The sequence below is a fragment of the Diprion similis genome, chromosome 4 (genome assembly GCF_021155765.1).
Source record: "Diprion similis isolate iyDipSimi1 chromosome 4, iyDipSimi1.1, whole genome shotgun sequence".
NCBI lineage: Eukaryota > Metazoa > Arthropoda > Insecta > Hymenoptera > Diprionidae > Diprion > Diprion similis.
The window spans coordinates 6,573,907-6,592,906 of NC_060108.1; the positions used below are offsets into that span (position 1 = coordinate 6,573,907).

Sequence of the window (19,000 nt, forward strand, 5' to 3'; positions counted from 1 at the left end):
AGTGTTGCTCCGACCATCTCATTATTCAGCAGGTGTCTGTTAACATCCGAGAGCAGCTTGTGTATCGCATGTACTGTCGAGTGCTTCTGTCGAAATCCAAATTGGTTTCTCGGCATTATTTTTTATTTTTTGTAGTGGTCTTCTATTGCATTGTTAATGACAACTTCGTAAATTTTGCCGATATTCGGCGTCAAGCTGATCGGCCTGTAACTGGATGGATCGTGTAGTGGTTTCCCCTTCTTATGTATGGGTATTACTTTTGCACGTTTCCACGCGGTGGGGAAATATTGCATATTTAGCGCGTTGTTAAAAAGTACAGTGTAGTCTTTCATTATTCTGGGCGGTAGATGTTTCAGGACTATAGATGGTATTTCGTCCGTGCCTGACGAGGTCTTGTTTGGCAAGTTGCTCGCTATTGTCTGTATTTCAGCTACCGAACAGAAGTATTTGGTGCTTCCTGGTTCGATGATCGGCGAGTAGGCTCTGTTGTTTTCGGAGAAAGTGATTTTTGTTGTGTTACTAATTCTTCCATTGTTATATTGAGCGATGAAATTTCCAGCTGTTTGGTCTACAATTTCTTTAATTCTGGTATTCGTGTTTAGGTATCGCGGTGAGTTTATAGACTCGAAATAGGCTCCTATTGCGTTTAGCTTGTCAATTTGGTCTTCGATAATATATTCGTCTCCATTATCTATTGCTAAGCCTAGATTGCACTGACTTCTACGTATAATATTTCTGTCTGTTTTTTTATGATCATGCTCGGTGTGTCCTGTCTGGGTTTTCGTCTGAAGACTTTATTCAGAATGGGAAAAAATTTCTCCGGGTTTCTGAAGTCTATGTTATTGAGGATTTTTGTACAATGAGATTCTATATTTATTTTTATTTCGTAACGTATTCTTTCTTTTATCGCTGAGATGCTTCGTTTAATAAGATTAATCGCTGGTCTGTTCCTCACCAGTCTGGGTTTTTGTAGGGCGTGTAGAAGGGTTAAGAGCTGTGATTTTTCTCTGTGCATGTTTCTGATTCTGTTGGTTATGTATGGGTTTGTGTATGGTTTTTGTTCTGCTTTTGGAACTTTTGCATCAATTGCCTCCCTTATTTGCACATTGATTTGCTCAATATAATTGTTAACTTCTGTTGGTGATAGGTTTCTATCGTCAGGAATTTCTAATTGATATTTTTCGGTAAGGTATTTTGTGAAAACTTTCCATTTTGTTAGTTTATATTATGGCCACGGGATTGACGTCCTAAGCGCCGGGGTGATTTGCATTTGAATTTCTAGAAGAATGGTCTTGTGGTCACTGTCGTAAGAGATAGTGTCTAGTTTTCCGTCTATGAGGTTAATAAGATTCAGTCTGGCGTCTGTGATTGCTATGTCTAGTGTGGTTTGGGCTGGGATGTATGTTGGTTCGGTGGGGGTGTAAAGTTTTGTTTTGTATCTCTGCGTGTTGACTCTCTCCCATTTAACGAGATAGCGCCCTCGCTTGTTACTTGCCCTGTCGCCAAATTCTTTGTGTCTTGCGTTAAAGTCTCCTGCTATTATGTAGGATGTTTCGTTATTTTCTAGCTTGAGTTTTCTAAATAATTCATTTATTTCGTCAATAAACTCTATTTTTGTTTCTATCTTATTTGTAGCATATAGGCTGACTATTGTGAGTTTTTGGTTTTGATGAACTGTGAGCTGTACTATAGAGTATTCAATTATCTTATTGCTTCCCGAGCTTGGGTAGATAATTTTTTTATATGGTAAATTATCTCTTATAATTACTGCCGTGCCTCCTCCTTTTTTGGTGTTAGGTCTATCTGTGCGCATTATGTCATAATTCTCGATTATGATTTTGTGTATCTCGTTCAATTTAGTTTCTGACACTAGAGCTATTGCTGATTAACTGCTCTAAGTCTAGTCTGCGTTGGTGAGTTACAATTGAATTTACATTTATTGCTGCTATTTTGAGGCTATTTAGCATAATTGGCGTCTGACCAGCTATGTTTCTGTTGTTTCTTGTTTGCTGGTTTTGTGTGTACATTATTCATATTTGAATTGGCTACCAATTATTTCGAATAACTGGTCAATTCTACTCAAGTTATTGGTTATGGCGGTTTCTAGTATTAGCAGTCTGTTCGATAGCGTTTTAATTAATTTTTTAGCTCGCTTACCCAGGCTGGGGTGGAGTTCGCACCGTTATTTTGCGCGGACGTCGCGTGGTTATCTGTGTGCTGTCTGGACTGTGCGGGTGAGTGTTGTGTGTCTGTCTTGGGTTGGCTGCTGGTTTGCCATTGTCGCGTAAGAGATGCCCGAGATATACGTTCTGCTGATGAGATGGGATTTCGCTCGTCACTCCTGATTTTTCCTTGTGTTGTTCTCTTTGAAAAGACTCAAGGCGTGTTTGTAATATCGACAGCCTCTGTAGTTCGCCGGATGTCCGTCCTCACCGTAGTTGCAGCATTTCAGGCTGCTTCTGGGCTGCTCGATGGTCAGGGTGCATTTTTGCGGCCCGTGGTCCCCTCCGCATTTTACGCACCTGTAAGCTAGCTAGTAGTTTGAGCCGGCGTTCCCTAATCTTTGGCATCTCTTACAATGGAAGACTTTTCCTTTCCGTAGTTGCTCCCATTTGACTATTTTGTGTAGTAAAAGCTTAATTTTCGTTAGTTCTGCTATAACGCTGTCGTGACAGACTTGTACAAGAAAATATGCTTCTTTTTTTTCTGGATTTGCCCTACTGAAGCTAATCTCTGTTACTTTCTCGATTTTCACATCTTGAAGTGTTATATCAAGATAAAAAAGAGACGCTGGTTGGGAACAGGGAAAGTCGTGACATCCAATGACGAACCTATGAGCGAAGGGGTGAATTCAACTTTTAATATGCGCAAATACAAGAAATAGTGATATAATCAATGCCTGAAGGGCGATCAGATTCTCTTCGACGGTTACCGGGAAGAAGCGAAAACTGCTCTCTCCAAGCGACTCCTAAGAAAGTCGAAGCTAAACTGAACTCTCAGCTCCGGCTTCATCTGCTTCTCAAGCGCTGCGGTACTTGCGACGCCTGCCGGACAGGCGCCGAAGCTGAGGTGGAACCGTCTGCGAATCGTACCTTGACGCCGCAAGCGGAAGAGGGACTAGTTAGGAGGAAGATAGGGTGGCAACACTGCGTGCCAGTAGTCTTCCCTGCTGTTCTAGTCCATACATGAAGGTTGAGAGAGTTTATTTCGCCCTTAACGTTCTTCGCGGTAAATCCTCCGCTTACGCCTTTCAAAATGATTGACTTTGGTTTTTTACATTTTGGTGTTGTAACGACCAGCCGGTCAGCTAGACGGCTGATCCGTTACATCGGCGAGCGCGACCGACTCAAACCGAAGACGAACGACCGGCGAGTGAGACGGGACGTGCAACGAAACGAGACGGACAATGGACGAGCAAAATCGACGACGCCTGATTGGCTCAGCCGAGTATAAATAGAGGTGCCTCACAGGGCATCGGCACTCAGTCGGAAACCAACAATCCGCTGCGTCACTCGTAAGGACGACCCAGTTTAGGAGCACAGCGTCTCCTCTGCGTCACGCGAGGTTCGTTAGATAAGACCGAGTGGCTGTACTGCGGCAAAATTAGGTAGAATAGAGTTGGGCAGAATATTACTCAATTAAATTTATATACTCAAGTATTAAATCCGAGCTAGAGTACAGCACTCAGCTGCGGCAAGAAATTAGAGAGAGAATAGTAATAGAAAGGGGAGAATATAAAATTTGGCGAGCCACGGGACTCGGTTATAGAAAACATAGAAGACTAGGAAGTAACCTAGCACTAAATTCAAGTCAGGAGCAGGACCTGAGATTCCTTGCATAACAAATTCTAAATCGATGTATTGTTTATCTTTTTCACTTTTTGTTTTATTTTGTAACGTTCATTTTAAAACCTGGTCTGTAGAAAAGTGTGTTAGGCCAGATTAGGACTCGATTGGTAAATGGTTGACGTGCCTTCAGATTAAAAACCTCAAGTGCACGTGATAGATTGGAAGAAAGTGACTGCTTAAAACACCCGCATCTTTCTTAAGAGCTCTGACAGACGAACTGAGTCGTATGCGAGGCTTTGGAGGAACAACCACAGCTCTGCGCTAACCGCCTCTAGATCAGACGTCCGAGTCTCTGCAGGCGCAACTCTGACTTCAAAAACCCGAGTTTGCGTAGGGATTAGAGAACAGTCAAGACTAGGGCACAAAGGTCGGCAAGTTCGGTCCATACTCTTCCCTAACATAAAGGAAAGCCGCAATTTTATATTCATTCTAGATTTTTGCTAACACTCTGAGAGCGGTAAAAATCCCACACTAGCTGGCCAAATATTCGCACGAGCTACAGCAGCTCTGGTCAAAATTTGGACACGTTACAGTGTATACGTGTAGAATGGACAGTTCTCGTTAGTTAGTAAGTATTTCGACTATCCTTCCGTGAGTGTCTAGAGTGTTTGTGTACACTGTGATCGAGGTTTTGTCTGTGTCACTTACTTGCTTTAGTTTGAATTATCCTTTTTTGAGGTTATGTTTCGTGAATTGAGATATTATACCTGAAATTGTTGTACTTGTGACGTGTATCGGTGGAGATTTTACGTTTTTTGACTGGTTATTGTGTTCGTTGTCGTTGTTGTTGTTCGCTCTGGGGCCCGTGTCGTCGTTGTCGAATTCCATCTCGTTTGTCGCATCGGCCAGCGAGTCGTAACTGTTCGCGTGGGTGATGCCTCCTAATGCTTCCGCGCGCTCTCTTCATCTTACAGGGTTTTTCGGCATTTGCCATTGTTCTGTTTCCTCGTTGTCACCGGGTGTTTGAGAGGGTTGCGTGCTCGTTGAAGCGCCCTGATATTTTCTGACGGGTGCGAGGTTAGGTTTCGCGCTGCTTCTCGCCACTTTTGCCTTGGCTTGCGACCCTCCGTAGTCTTTTAGTAGTTATTAGTAAGTTATTTTCTGTAGTTATTGCTGTGTTTGGCGTTTTTCTACCAGTATTCGATTTCGACATTTTCCTCGTCGAGTCTGAGATGCTCGGGGCATCCGATTTTCCGTTGGCGCTCTCGGCCATGCCGGGGCCTTAGTCCTCGGCTCTAGCTTTGCTCTCAGCCGTTATAGAATTTCTTGTCACTTTTCGTTGAAAATAAATCAAATAAATGATATGTATGTGTCCAATGTCACTTTAGCACTGAATTCTCCGGTGTTTATATAGATTTAACTGTATTTTGCTAGTATGCGGCACTTTGTCTTGAATTGAGGTTAGATTACCCATGCGCTTCGCGGGGAATCGAACGGGGAATCCCGGGAAATCGAACCCCGGTCTCCCGCGTGACAGGCGGGGATACTTACCACTATACTACCGAGGACAATTCAATCGGCAAGCTGGTTTTTCCCCAAATTCACCTATTTCACCTCGTGGGCCCCACGTTGGGCGCCAAATTTGTAACGTGCTTTTTTCTTCACCCGGGGGAAAGCGGGATCGACACAGGGGCAGGTTTACAAAAGTGGCGGTCTCCAACTCGGCAGTAAAAAGGTGGAATATGGTTTAACGGCACTGCAAGAACGGGTGTTGGGCGCCAGGCTCGAGAGAGCCGTAAGAGACTATACTCTTACCAGTATCCAATACCTCGACTATAGTAATCGTTCGCTGACTCGAACGGCAAACCAAATCCACACAACAGCCAAATCCAAAAGCAAAATCTATAACCAGGGTACGCAAGCAAAAACAGCCGACTAGCTAGCGGTGAGGCGAACGTAGGCGCGGAGGTGAGATAGTATAGATGACAATCAAATGATTTTAGATGTAATTACCATCATTTACTAACAACAAAAGCCGTTACGGCAAGGCAGAAGGCACAAAATAAAAGATTCACACGGCAAGCGGTCTTATCGGGGGCGGTACTCTTCGATACAACTCAAATAAAAATAAAACCTAACATCGCAACAAAATTGAACAATTAAATATAACACCGCAAAATCAGGCAATATAAGCAAGTATCAGTGAGCGGCAAGCGACCAAGTTAAGCGAATAGTAAGCAGGATAAATTTATTTACAGCTCAGCATCTCATACCATTGCAAATTATTAGCAAAGCAAATTCGTTAGCAGTTCAGGGTCTCATATCATTACAAAATAATTCAGAAACAAATTCGTTAACGGTTCTACGTTTCACACAAATACTAGATAATCCTCTTTCGCTCGACTACAAGGTATCAGAAGGGTCGCCTGTCGCTGCTTAGCGGTGGTAGTTACGCTCGGCAACAACAGCACGGGCGCACACACTCAGTCATTACAAATTATTCGTTATAATTAAGCGGCAGAAAATCACCGAATGAACAACCAGAGTATCTTACATTAATAATAAAACAAAATAGCAAATAAGATCAAGATTGCAATCAATAGAAAAGCTTAGCTACCACGAAGCTCGCGGGCTCTCACACTCACAAAATGGCCAGCCGAAGCCGACCGACAACCTATGGCCAGCGAGATTCGGGATAACGTCAGCCTACCTTTAGACAGAAGCACGCCTTTCTTTGAAAACTGCAGCGGTATTCCTCCGAAATATACGGCAACAATTCTGAAGGAACAAACAAGTCGAAAGGAACAACGCACAGCAAAGCACAAGTACAAAAACTTTCCGGGTTAACAATCGTAATGATATGTCTGACAACGCAAGGGAGAGTGAGGTGGCCGCCCGCTCGTGATGAACGCGGTCCGCTCCAAGTTTTGGAGTGAGACCGGCGCGGCCGGAGCCTAGGCAGCCGGTCTGTTCGCCGCGCTGTGCTGCGGGTTGCGAGGGCGGCCGGCTCGAAGGCGGAGACGTCTACTTGGCATCGGAGTACCCAGGGGGAGGCTGAGTCCGGTGGTTTTTGGTGCCGGGTGGCAAGGCCGGGCTTATTGTGGACTCAGGTGGAGGCAACTCGGCCCCTGGGCGGCAGCAGCGAGATGTCTTTGGCGCCATCGATGATCACGCAAGCAACAGCGCGACTACTGGGTCCGGGGCTTCGAACTCCGCGCCGGTCGTCCAGTCGTCCCTTCGGTTTCCCGCAACGGCAGCGCAGGGTGGTTGGTGAACGGCGTCGGCAGCGGCGGCGGCAGTGGCGGTCACCTCAGAGAATATTGCGGGGGACAACAAAAGGCATTAGCAATAATACAGAAATCTTAAGGCCCCGCTGACCTGGCATGTCATATATATATTTCTAGCCATCAGAAGCGAGGTAATTGGGTGAACCGCCATTACAAATTCTGCGAGAACGGAAGCACGAATCTTACTCGGAAAATTTTTAAATTGAAGCTTGAATAAAAGTGTACGTGGCTAACTGAGTCACTGGTCATGCAAATCGTTGATAATGTTTATAATAAAGAATAATGAAGTGAATAAAATCACACCACAACAAACGTGGCCGATCGGAGCTACCGCATGTTGAATATTCACTGATTGCACTGTTTCACAATTTCTTTCACTCTTGCCAGACAGTTACCCACGTACAAAAGCACTCACTTTACTCGGGAAAACTTATACTTTCAGTTATTTTTTTTGTAAATATGGCACGATTCGTAACGGCGATTTTCATGTGACAGCAGCCCGTTCACGGCCCACAAGAAGTATGTCTCTATCTGTAACTGATATCATTGGTTGGATCTAACAGAACAAGCCAATGAAATCAGCGGTGTTATTTCACCGTTTAATATTCAGACGCGCTGCACGTACTTATGACGTCACGATTTGATATTTTCATGTCAGTTCAGCGGCGCCTTAAAGCTAACTTTGGTTGTTTATTGGTGCGGCACGGCAGGACTCTCCCCTGCTCCCGAGGAGAACTTCACGCGGCCGCCTGGAAGTGGAGGTGCGGGTCGGTAACGGGCTGGTAGACCCGCTACGTCACAGTACATTGTCACTTTGGTGGTTTCTAAGTGGCAGAGTGAATTTTTGTTGGTAGTTTCCACTTTGATGTACTTAGTATAAGGTTTTCGCACCAGAGGGACGAGGGATTTTACTACTCTTTGTAGACATGGATAACTCCGATATGCAAAAAATTACTTTCGAACAAAATCATGGTTATTTTTGTAATTTTATCATCAGCATTTTCAGCATTCAGTTTGTTCGAAGGTCCTATAGATTTTCAAACCAAGTTCAACCGATCACCGCGAAGTATCAGTCTCACTCTTACCAACCGAGCGAACTCATCCATTTTCTTCCTATATTGAATAAACAAACGAACGGAATGGGTTGAAATTTTAACCATACATAGCTCTTTTGTAGCGGAATTGAGGAAAGTTACTTATATTCTGAAAATCGTCCAAAAAATGTGTGGTTTTTTGACACGTGTCACTCTTTTCACATGACCTGCATTTCAGGGGCAAAAAAGTGCATATTAGAGGGACTTTCCCCTAGAGCAAAAAGAATGAGCAGTAAAATGAGCCATCATAAGACTGTTTTCATGCAATATTGAGGTTGCTAGATAAAAACTAGTGATAACAATAATTTCGTGAATAAAAGATGCACTCGTATATGCACTTTTTTACCTCTGAATTGCGGGAAATGTGGGAATGGTGGCAGGTGTCAAAAAACCACACACTTTTTGTCGATTTTCGGGATATGAGTAGTCTTCCTCGATTCCTCTACAAAAGCGCTACACACCGTCGACATTTCAACCCATTTCGTTCATCTTTTTATTCAATATAGGACGAAAACGGATGAGTTTGCTCGGTCGGTGAAGATAGGATTGCTAAGTCGCGTTAAGCATAAACTTAGGCTTCGCAGCACTACTTATACTCTGATCGACACAGCGTCGCGCAGATTTAGGCGCAGTGGGAGTCGAGTGGGGATAGCGAAGCTCGCCACTCACTTCAGTATCGTACCTATAATTTCGTATATATTGTAAGGACCAGCTGATCAGCGAGACTGCTGATACCTCACATCGACGAACACGACCGGCACAACCCGAAGACGGACGATGGGTGAAGGAGACTGGACGCTCGACGAAACAAAGACGGACGACGCGATATGAACGACGACGAACACCCAACCCAACTTAAGGACTGACAAGCAATATGGCCGACGCCTGACCAGCTCAGTTCGGTATAGATCATAGATCTTATAAGTCTATGGTATAGATAGGGGTGCCTCGCAGAGCACCGGTACCCAGTCGGAGAACAGAAGTCCAATGCGTCACATGCGAGCACGACCCAGTAGAAGCATAGAGCCTTGTCTGCGTCACGCATGGGGTTAGGAAGTCCGAGTAGGAAGTATAGCACTCCACTGCAGCAGCATTAAAGAGTACAGTCAGGAGATGATAGAACATTTCTGTTAAATACAGTTTAGAAGTCCGGGTCGGAACTAAAGAACTCCACTACGGCGAATTAACTAATAATCAGTAGGCGATAGAGCAAATCTGTGCAGTACAGCTTCAAAGCGACCATTCATGGGTACAGTACTCGCTGAGTCAACCAAACAACTCAACGATCTATAAGAATCGGAATTTCATAAAACGTGAGACGATTGTAGAATCAAACGTAACCGTCTAGGCAAAGAGCCTAGATTAAACAGAAATAGGAGCAGGATCCGTGAATCCTAGCATTAGCATTAGCTTACCTTTTTGCTTGTAAAGCTATGTTTATCATTGTATTGTTTTGTTTATAATTTACCGATCAACCTATCTTGTTTTAAAATATCAGTTATCAGAGAAAGTATTCTGTTTCTCTATCCAGCATTATAGCTTATGCGATCAGGATAGATACAGTTTCGGTGAACCACGAGCAGTAGTATCAGCTCTGAACTAAAATTGCAAGTCTGCTATTTGATCTGGGGATCCCAAATCTGGTAAACAGCCACGGCTTCAAAAACCCTGGTCCGTTAGAATTTCGTACTCGGCAAGATTAGGAACTTGATTGGTAAATCAAGTGAGGGACGTGCCGTTAGCTTAAAAACCTCTAGTGCACGGAATAGGTTAGAAGGAAGTGCTGGCGTAAAACACCCGCATCTCCCTCTAGTAGCTCTGTCAGACAAACTGAGTCGTACGCGAGGCTTTGGGATAACAACCACAGCTCTACGTTAACCGCCTCTAGATCAGACGTCCGAGTCTCCACGATCGCATATCTGGCGTCAAAAACCCGAGTTTGAGCAGGGAATAGGCACAGTCAAGACTCAGGGTCGGCAAGTTCGGTCCACACTCTTCCCTAAAATAAAGAAAAGCCGAAAATCCATCTTAAAACCAGTTTTTAAAAAAATAATATTCAATAGCGGTAAAAATCCCATAATAACTTCCAAATCTTCGCACGAGCTATAACAGCTCCGACCGAAATTTGGACACGTTACAATATATTTTTGTCCTGTTCCAAAAGTCCACACTTTGTAACAGGACTAATGGGTGAAATAATATGAACATCACGGTCTCATTATAAGTTACTTGACATTTCACAAATCCGAACTCATTTCCTACTTGGTGACGACTGAAGTTCGGCAGTTCAAAGTCAACGGTTAGGTTTGAAATTAACCGTTCGGTTCGAGTAGCTAGATACCATTGTCGGCTGTGACCGGGTCTGGCCAGCTGCGAGGCCCGTTCGGTAACTGGAGTGGGTAAAGTGGGCAGTGTTTTGTATTATAAAGACAGTTCGTTTCATGAAACGCAAATTCCGGATAAAATAGCGATTTGGCCCACTCAAGATTTTTGGCTGATTATGGTTTCATTATGTTCTACAGTAAAAAAAAAAGTGCTGGACACAACTTGTGGCCCACTCTCCCCTTTTGTTGGCCTTATTACCCCAAAAACCCTGGTTTTCGATTTTATTTCTTAACTCATCGCCAAGTCACCGAATCCTTACGAACAAAATACAGTGTATATAAGAGGTAGTTTTTTCAACTTAATATTTTTAATTTTCTTTCACACCCCTCTCCTTTCATGAAATATCCTAAATGGCTGAGACATTTTTTTCTCGACAACTTAGGTAGACGCGGATGTCAAATTTCTACTCTGAGTGTATTTTGACTCGAAAAACACACTCTATTTTTTGGAATTTTTACAAATTGGTGGAACACACTGAAAATCGCAGAAAACCGTTACTTTCGTCATTTTCAGCTGTTTCTACAATTCATTTTGCTTTGAATGATGAGAAACGATTTTTTTAACTGAAAAAACATCGAATCAAATATTTTCTACTCAATATAATACTTTTGCAATGAATCGCACACACAAGTATATGTTGAAATACCTGACAAAGGATTATTGCATATTAATTTTTTTTTTTCAAGTGAAACTTCTTTCCCGGCACCTGTCCACACCTCTGTGAGGCCTTAACTCGGAAGAAGATCAGGTCTAAGAACAGTTTTATTCTGCTGATTGATGTTTGTAATATACGTATCATTTTGAGTATTTTAAAATACTGCTATTGTACAAAATATGTCTTCAAAAATGGGGCAGTCCGGCTCATTTCGACCTACGTACACTCCTTGACTTTTCGGATTTGGTCCGAAATTTTTGTTATAATTGTTCTTACTTTGTCAAGCACTGGTTTTTTTTTTTAGATTTTTCCGACACTGTTCGAATTTTATGCAACTTTGCAAAACCATTTTATTTATCGACACAATTTAAAAATCTGAGAAATCATGTGTCAGATATCAAAATTTTCAATTTAGAGCTGAAGTGGGGGGAGTTTTCCTTCTTGCTGTTTTCAAGTGTTCCCAAGAGAAAATTAAAAAAAAATAGAAGTGGGAGTCGTTTTAGTATGGATGATTGAAACATTTTAAGATTTCACATCAGATTGTTGAGAATTCTTTCAGATTTTTTAATCGACTCGATCGATAAGATGGTTTTAAAAGATTGTAGAAGCTTCAGACCGTTCAAAAAAATTTGAAAAAAGTGCTTTTCAAAGTGAGAACAATCATTTAAAAAATGACTGGTCAAACCCGAGAGGTCAAGGAGTGTACGTAGGTCGAAATGAGCTGAACTGCCCCATACACAAGTACGTCTCTTGAAATTGAATGTCATTACGTATTTTTCTTCATTTTCTAGTTTTCCCTCTCTTTTTGTAGTGTGTCATTAGTGTGTGTGCGCATATTTATGTAGTGTGTATGCGTGTGTGTCGAGGATTATTGAGTGAATTCAAGTGTCCGCACGTATGCGTATGTGATATCGGGGAAAACATTGTGAATTCGCATGAAAAAATTCCTGTGTGCAATAATTCCTTGTCATGTAATTAAAAATATACATATGTGTGCGATTCATCGCGTGAGTATTGTATTAGGTAAAAAATATTTGGTTCAACGTTTTTTTCAGTTAAAAAAATCATTTTTCATCATTCAAAATGAAACGAAGTGTAGAAACAGCCGAAAATGACCAAAATAACGGTTTTTCGTAATTTTCAGTGTGTTTCATCAATTTGTGAAGAATAAAAAAAATAGAGTGTGTTTTCAGAGTCAAAATACACTCAGAGTAGAAGTTTGACATCCACATCTACCTTATTTGTCGAGAAAAAAATTTCTAAACAATTTAGGAATTTTTATGAAAGGGAAAAGGGGTGAAAAAAAATGAATAAAATCAGGTTGACCTCTTATACACACTGTATTTTGTTCGTAAGTATTGGTTGATTTGGCGATAAGTTAAGAAAAAAAGTTGAAAACCGGGTTTTTTGGGGTGGTAAGGCTAACAAAAGGAGAGAGTGGGCCCCAATTCGTGTCGAGCACTTTTTTTTGACTGTAGAACAAAATAAAACCATAATCAGCACAGAAGGTTGAGTGGGCCAAATCACCATTTTTCACCGGCAATAGCCTTTGTTATTAAATTCTGATTGCTGATTTCACGTGTTCAACGCTTTATGTTAGTTGGCGCGAGATACTTGAGTGTCTTTTGATAGACAAATTGTTCTCATGCCAACACCTGAAACGAAAACGATGCAAACTCACTTATTGATGTGAAAGCCACGAGAAAAAGTATCTGCAGTAGAATTTATCTTTCAAATCTAATTAAAAAAACGTTTCTGTAATATTTAACCTAGCGTTGACAACGCGTTTAAATTGCATTCACTGATATGATATCCAATTGCCTAGACTTTAGTGTGATCAATCCAGGAGTTTCCTCGCAGTATAGGTTTGGCTGAGTATTTGATCTTTTAGCTAAACTATAATTTATAGAACAAAGTTTACTGACTCACAGAATATGACTGCCTTGACCTCATACCTATGGAATCGTTGACAGATATTCGAAAATGCTAAGTTTTTCGAAACACTAGTATCACATAATGATGTATTTAATATTGCAGTATTATGCTACCTAATTGCTACGTTTAGTGAGTATTTTGCGTCATAATGTATAAAAAATATTCTTCTGCGAAAAATGTTTCAATTATAGTAGTCGTTAACGTTACTATGCAATTGTAGAAGGTCTTCTATAAGAGTGATTGATTCCGTGAATATGAAGTTAACCGCTATGACAGCAATTGTATATAGGAAAAGAGTAGATATGGTAACTGGACATCACAGACTGGCAAAAAAAGGTAAATGTACGGGTGTTGTTTTTTTAAGAAATCTATTGAAATTAACTGAAAAATTGCAAATGTTTAGCATTGGAGTAACAATGGCAAACCTACAACGCGGTCGTGGTAGAGTGATACGTTTCAAATAAATAATAATAAATCCAAGTAAATGAAAATCAAACATACCAAGAGTCACAAAATATAACATTCCATATTATAAAACATGTTTAGCTCCCAACTGTACTGATGCCAAAGTATATTCATACCGTGACTCTTCGTGGATGGTAAACGCTAAGGATACCAACCCAGAACTCGCGTGGTCTAGTAAGATTGCGTTCATCCATACCCTCCTTATGCTAGCTGTATTGTGTTAGCACTCGAGAAAAATGTGCGTAGAATTTGAATTCAGGAATAGCTTGCGTAGAATTTGATGGCTGATGGTATTTTGTTAAACGGAAAGACAAGTACAACCAATTAGTTTGCTCGTGTGCAGAAATTATTTTGTGAATGTTTAAGAAAAATGAATCAATGTAATTTTTATATTAGGTGCTTCATTTGAAAAATAATAAGTTAATCTTGTGAATAATTACACGGAGAGAAAAAAAGTCGTTAAATCAACCGAATCGATTTAGTTGGATGAAAAATTTTTGCTTCAATCATTATTTTGTGATAGTCAATATACCGTAGTTAACATATGAAAATTCTGAAAGGTCAAATCAACCAAACCAGTTATTTGAACTATGCGGTATTTTGATTGCAAATTTGTTGGATCCAAAATAAGAGCGTCAGTCGCTGCAAGGTTACCAGTGAGTTCGGACTTATAAAATTTAAATTGTGGTTTTGTTATTCTGTTTGATTAATACAAACGACAGCAGAAAATATGAAGGAGGAATGAATTTATTCGAGATACAACGAGACCGCAATTTTCATATTATTTCACTTAATAGTCCTCTTACAGAGCGTGGTCCTTTGGTGCTCGACACCAATTTCGGACATTATAGGTATGATACTGACAAGGAGAGTATAATATTTCCAGATCACGGATTCTGTTCAAAATAAAAGAGGTGTTTAATTGGCGCATAATACGAAGCCCCGGATGCAGGAACGATCACATACTTCTTTTGTCGCTCAACTCATTCATTAATATACCACTATCGAGCCATTTATCGGTCCTCTCCTACGGCTCTGAACTAATTCAACTTGGGTCGGAACTTTGTCAGCCGCCTACAAAAATTAATATTTGATGCGCAAGCTCACCATTTCTCAATTTTGACGTCACAGTAAGGTCAACAGGCGCTGCTTACGAACGAGATGAATCGAGTAGAAGGGATTTTGGCACTATGCTCGCTTCTGATAGTAGATGTATCGCGTTTGTTCAATTCGGATTCCTTCCAAATATTGCGCCATCAACCTTTACGATAATCAAGCAGGCTTGAATGATTTCTCTTCCATTCCCTGACTATTAGTTGTACGATAAGCACCTCGTTCTCTTTTGATCAGAAATTTTCCTTTTTATTCACTTATGTTGAATATCTGTAATTTCATGCAAGTCCTAATTGACACTTGCACGACACCTATTACTCTCTGCTTCATTTTGCCAAATTACAACATTCCTACGATTTGATCTGAGAAACATCACGAATAACATATCCTCAGGTTTTCATGTGAGTTTTATTTATCGTATTCTATCAACTCAAAATTTATGTTAAAAATTGTACTGTGGAATGCTTTACTTCATTTCAGATCGACAACATGGCTATACTGTCAAGGTCAACACGCAGTTTTTCACATCGCTCAAATTTCATTCTCAACCTTACGGTGGATCTGAATTTTTCAATTACTTATATAATTTCGATGTAACTATTTTAGTTTTTCCAGCTCCCTTTTAATCAACACATCAAACTTTTGTTATAAATGTTTGAATAGAATTCCATCCTACTTTGAGTGGCTCATATCACATGGTTTTATTTTTATTTGTCTTTTCCTACAATGTTATATAATTCAATTCATAAGTGATTAAGCCCAAAGTCATCCCTTACCTGAACCAACACGTTACAAAAATTCAATATCCGACCTTATTTCAAGAAACTACCTAGACTTACATCACAATGGGCAACAAAATTCAGATTCGAGAATATAAGTACATATTAGTCGATGTAAATCAATGATAAACATTAACATTTCATGTAAATTTTTTATGTGTAGAATTAAGAATCTTGGCATTACCTGTGCTAAGTAGAACAGGCACCAGGCAATTATAGTATTGTAGTAAAGCGCAACGTGGAACGAAACCACCGCACTGCTTAAGCCGATACCAGCCAAGTATGGAGATACCTAAAACATCCAGTTGTCACTTAGAATTGTTCAAAGAGTCAAAAAATATATTGTAATGGCATTAAAATTTGCAATTGTATACTGCTAAGGAAATTGGCAACCCGAAGAATTGCAGCATAAATTATGTATTTCAAGTATCTTGTATGATTATCCACGAATTAGTTTGGCTTTCTTGTGCAATCGAATTTTATTTCTCAAGCATATATCCACCTTGAATTGCATCAACTTATTACCAATAAATTAGCACAATCTTGTGTATGTGAATTAACCTTTTCCAGACTGTCAAATTATGATTGAAGAAGTGTTATGAAATCCAGAACTCACTATCGGCTAATACCACTTCACGTAGGTTATGAGCCGTCAATTCACTAATAATATTTTTTAATATGATAACTATTTACTGTTTTCACGTTCAATGATCACGCATTAGTCTTCACAATTAAAATACACAAAAAGCAAATCGTGCAGGATATGTGATAGGGAAAAGTCGATCAACCTGATTCCACACTCCGATGGCTCCTTTCCGCAGACGCTGCCCAATCGCCAGCTCTAGATAGAATATCGGAATGCCCTCAATCGCAAGCATCACAAAGTAGGGGATTAGAAAGGCCCCTGTATCAGAAACATCCGTTTGACAATATTTTAAATGCGGCATCAGCACAACAATCCGAAATAGTGCAAAAAATTTTGAAGTGGAAATTTTTCTTCTAATGACCATATATAACTCTCAAAAAAATCCTGACGAGAGAAAGACCGTCAAGGAATTTCTCGAAAATGGACAAAATCACTATTGAGAACTCTAGCTAAGAACTATGTACTAGAGTCCATTTAGAAAGTGTTATGAAAAAAGTGGATCTTATTTGAAAATAAATATATTCTACGAAAAAATTTCCGCAACTAGTATATTTTTTCTGATTTCTATTTGTTTCTTTTAACCCTTTGAAGCATGGTGGTAACCCGCGTTACCACCTCGATTTATTTGGATTTCGGATATTTAATTAGTTGTTGACGTATTCAGATCCGGTTTTCCGCACTTCTCAATCACTTTTGTCATGAGAGAACATAAAAAAAACAGTATGAATGACACAATTGTTTATAATATTAGATAAATAAATAAACAAACGTGAAAAAATCATGTTATTTTCGTAAAAATTCATTTTTGAAGGATCCGTTTAAGATAATAACTTGAAATTTGATGTGGATGGGTTTCTGGTGTCACTGATTACGAATCCGATGTGCATCTGACACCTAATTCAAGACAGTAGATCCAATAGCGCCGACACCAACACGTAAATCTTTGAAAATATCAATGAGGTTTTGAAAATGCACTTTTTCTTGGCACGACTTAGAGCTAACAACGAGGACGTATAGAGTTCTAACTCCATTTTTTGTTTTTTTTTTACACTATTATTTTATTTTCAAAAATTTACGTGTTGGTGTCGGCGCTATTGGATCCACTGTATTGAATTACGTGAATCCGACATCGGAATCATAATCAGCGACACCAAAGACCCACGGGTAAGAATGTTCACAAGCATCCGAATATCCAAAAAATGTATGCTTGAAAGAATTAAACAAATGACTATTTTGCTGAAATATGTTGCTGGTCGATGAGAACCGTTTTTCCAACGTTTTCAACATCCGTAAGGGAGATTTCTGATATCTTTGAACTACAAAAAACTCCCTTAAATTCTGTGGAATGTCTTTCAGCTTCTTCAAATTCTAAAGTTATTTAATGCTTGACATCAGAATTCTAAAGAAAACTAAGCTTTCCGAGAAAATTTTCCACCACATAGGTCTCGCTTCCAATCACACAAATTACTTGATCTCGTCACTTCAAATACGTACCTCCTCCATTTTTTTGGGCAAGATATGGAAACCGCCAAACATTTCCAAGCCCCACAGCGTAGCCGACAGTTGCAAGTAAAAACGTGAGTTTGCTGTCCCAATTTTCTCGCTCATCTTCCCCAGCTTCCGGTCGGAAGATGGCTTTACCTTCAGTGCTGCCCAGTTTACTGCCCCCACCTTCGTCACTCAACTTAATCTGGAAACGTTATGAGATAAACACAAAGACTAGAAATAGTGTTTTAAACCTAGTGGCAGTTTGTCTTACCTTCGTGTTTGGGCTGGAGTCGTCAAATCCCGCGTTTGTAGCTCCGTAACTCACGGTAGAGCTGCTTTTGTGATTCTCGACGACAAGTCGGCCCCGCATCTCCTTCATCTCCAACCTGTCAAAGCTCTTTTGTGGCTTCAGATCACGTGAACTCTGTCGACATACGAGGTGAGCCGTGTTTGCCATCTCGTAGTTGTACCTCGTTTGACGCGGTCCAATTACGTTTATGGTTCGTCTCCACCGAGTGAGTGAGGCTCCTCACGATATCAGATCATGGAACACCAAGTGCTTGCAGACCCTAGAGAATACAAGAACTTAAGAGATTATCGTCCAAGAGAAAGTTGGATCTTCTTTCTCGATTTTCATTGAATCGGTAAACATTTTTCAGCTGGATTTAGCTTAACAAGAATTACCGACCACAATTTTAGCACATTCTTATACGAAACCGTATAAAATCTAATATTATTCCTCTTGCTCTGAAACAAGAATCCAAATTTTTTTGACTCCAACGCTTTACGTTTTAACCTATTTCCTGTGTGGTGAATATGAGATTTTTATGCAACCAGTGCATGAAAACAAGTTATTTGATTAATTGGCTGCTTCCGCGATTGAGGTTTTCGATGTCACTGAGTCTAACTATGGCAGCAGAATTTCAAAATTTGACACGGTGGATCTAAATTTTCGCAGTGGAAGTTAAGAAAAAATATCGGGTATGTATGAAAATTTATAATTCACAGTTTTTAGATGTCGCTGAGCACAAGTACGAATTTGCGAACTCACATATTATATTTGGTTTCGGTAACCTCAGCGATTCACAGAGAAACATTCTAACAAAAATTCGATAATTTAACGAAATTTCGACCTGCTGTATTGATTCCGTTGATGTGAATTCAGAATTCCCCTTTACAAAATTATTACCGACCTTACTATATTCTTTTTGAGCCTCACGTCCTATTTAGAACCGTAAGAGACGTACTTGTTCGATAGTTGTATCTACCCGATTCGGAATTTAGCGCGTACTTTAAAACCTACGTCGCAGCTCCTACGTAAGCTTCAAAAATAGTAAAGTGGGTTCTATTTCAATACAATATCAG

The 19,000-nt window shown here is 40.3% G+C and overlaps 1 protein-coding gene across 1 annotated transcript in view; it reads right to left on the minus strand.

Moving 5' to 3' along the window:
• LOC124405597 (sodium-dependent neutral amino acid transporter B(0)AT3) overlaps nucleotides 1–18,200 on the minus strand; it is a 191,468-nt gene extending 173,268 nt beyond the window's left edge. The window contains exons 1-4 of the mRNA XM_046880625.1: nucleotides 17,907–18,200; nucleotides 17,642–17,837; nucleotides 16,290–16,405; nucleotides 15,686–15,793 (exon numbers count right to left, since the gene is read on the minus strand). Of these exons, the coding sequence (XP_046736581.1) occupies nucleotides 15,686–15,793; nucleotides 16,290–16,405; nucleotides 17,642–17,837; nucleotides 17,907–18,092 (606 nt within the window). The 5' untranslated portion in view covers nucleotides 18,093–18,200. The remainder of the gene's footprint in view (nucleotides 1–15,685; nucleotides 15,794–16,289; nucleotides 16,406–17,641; nucleotides 17,838–17,906) is intronic.
• Between the last annotated feature and the right edge of the window lie 800 nt (nucleotides 18,201–19,000).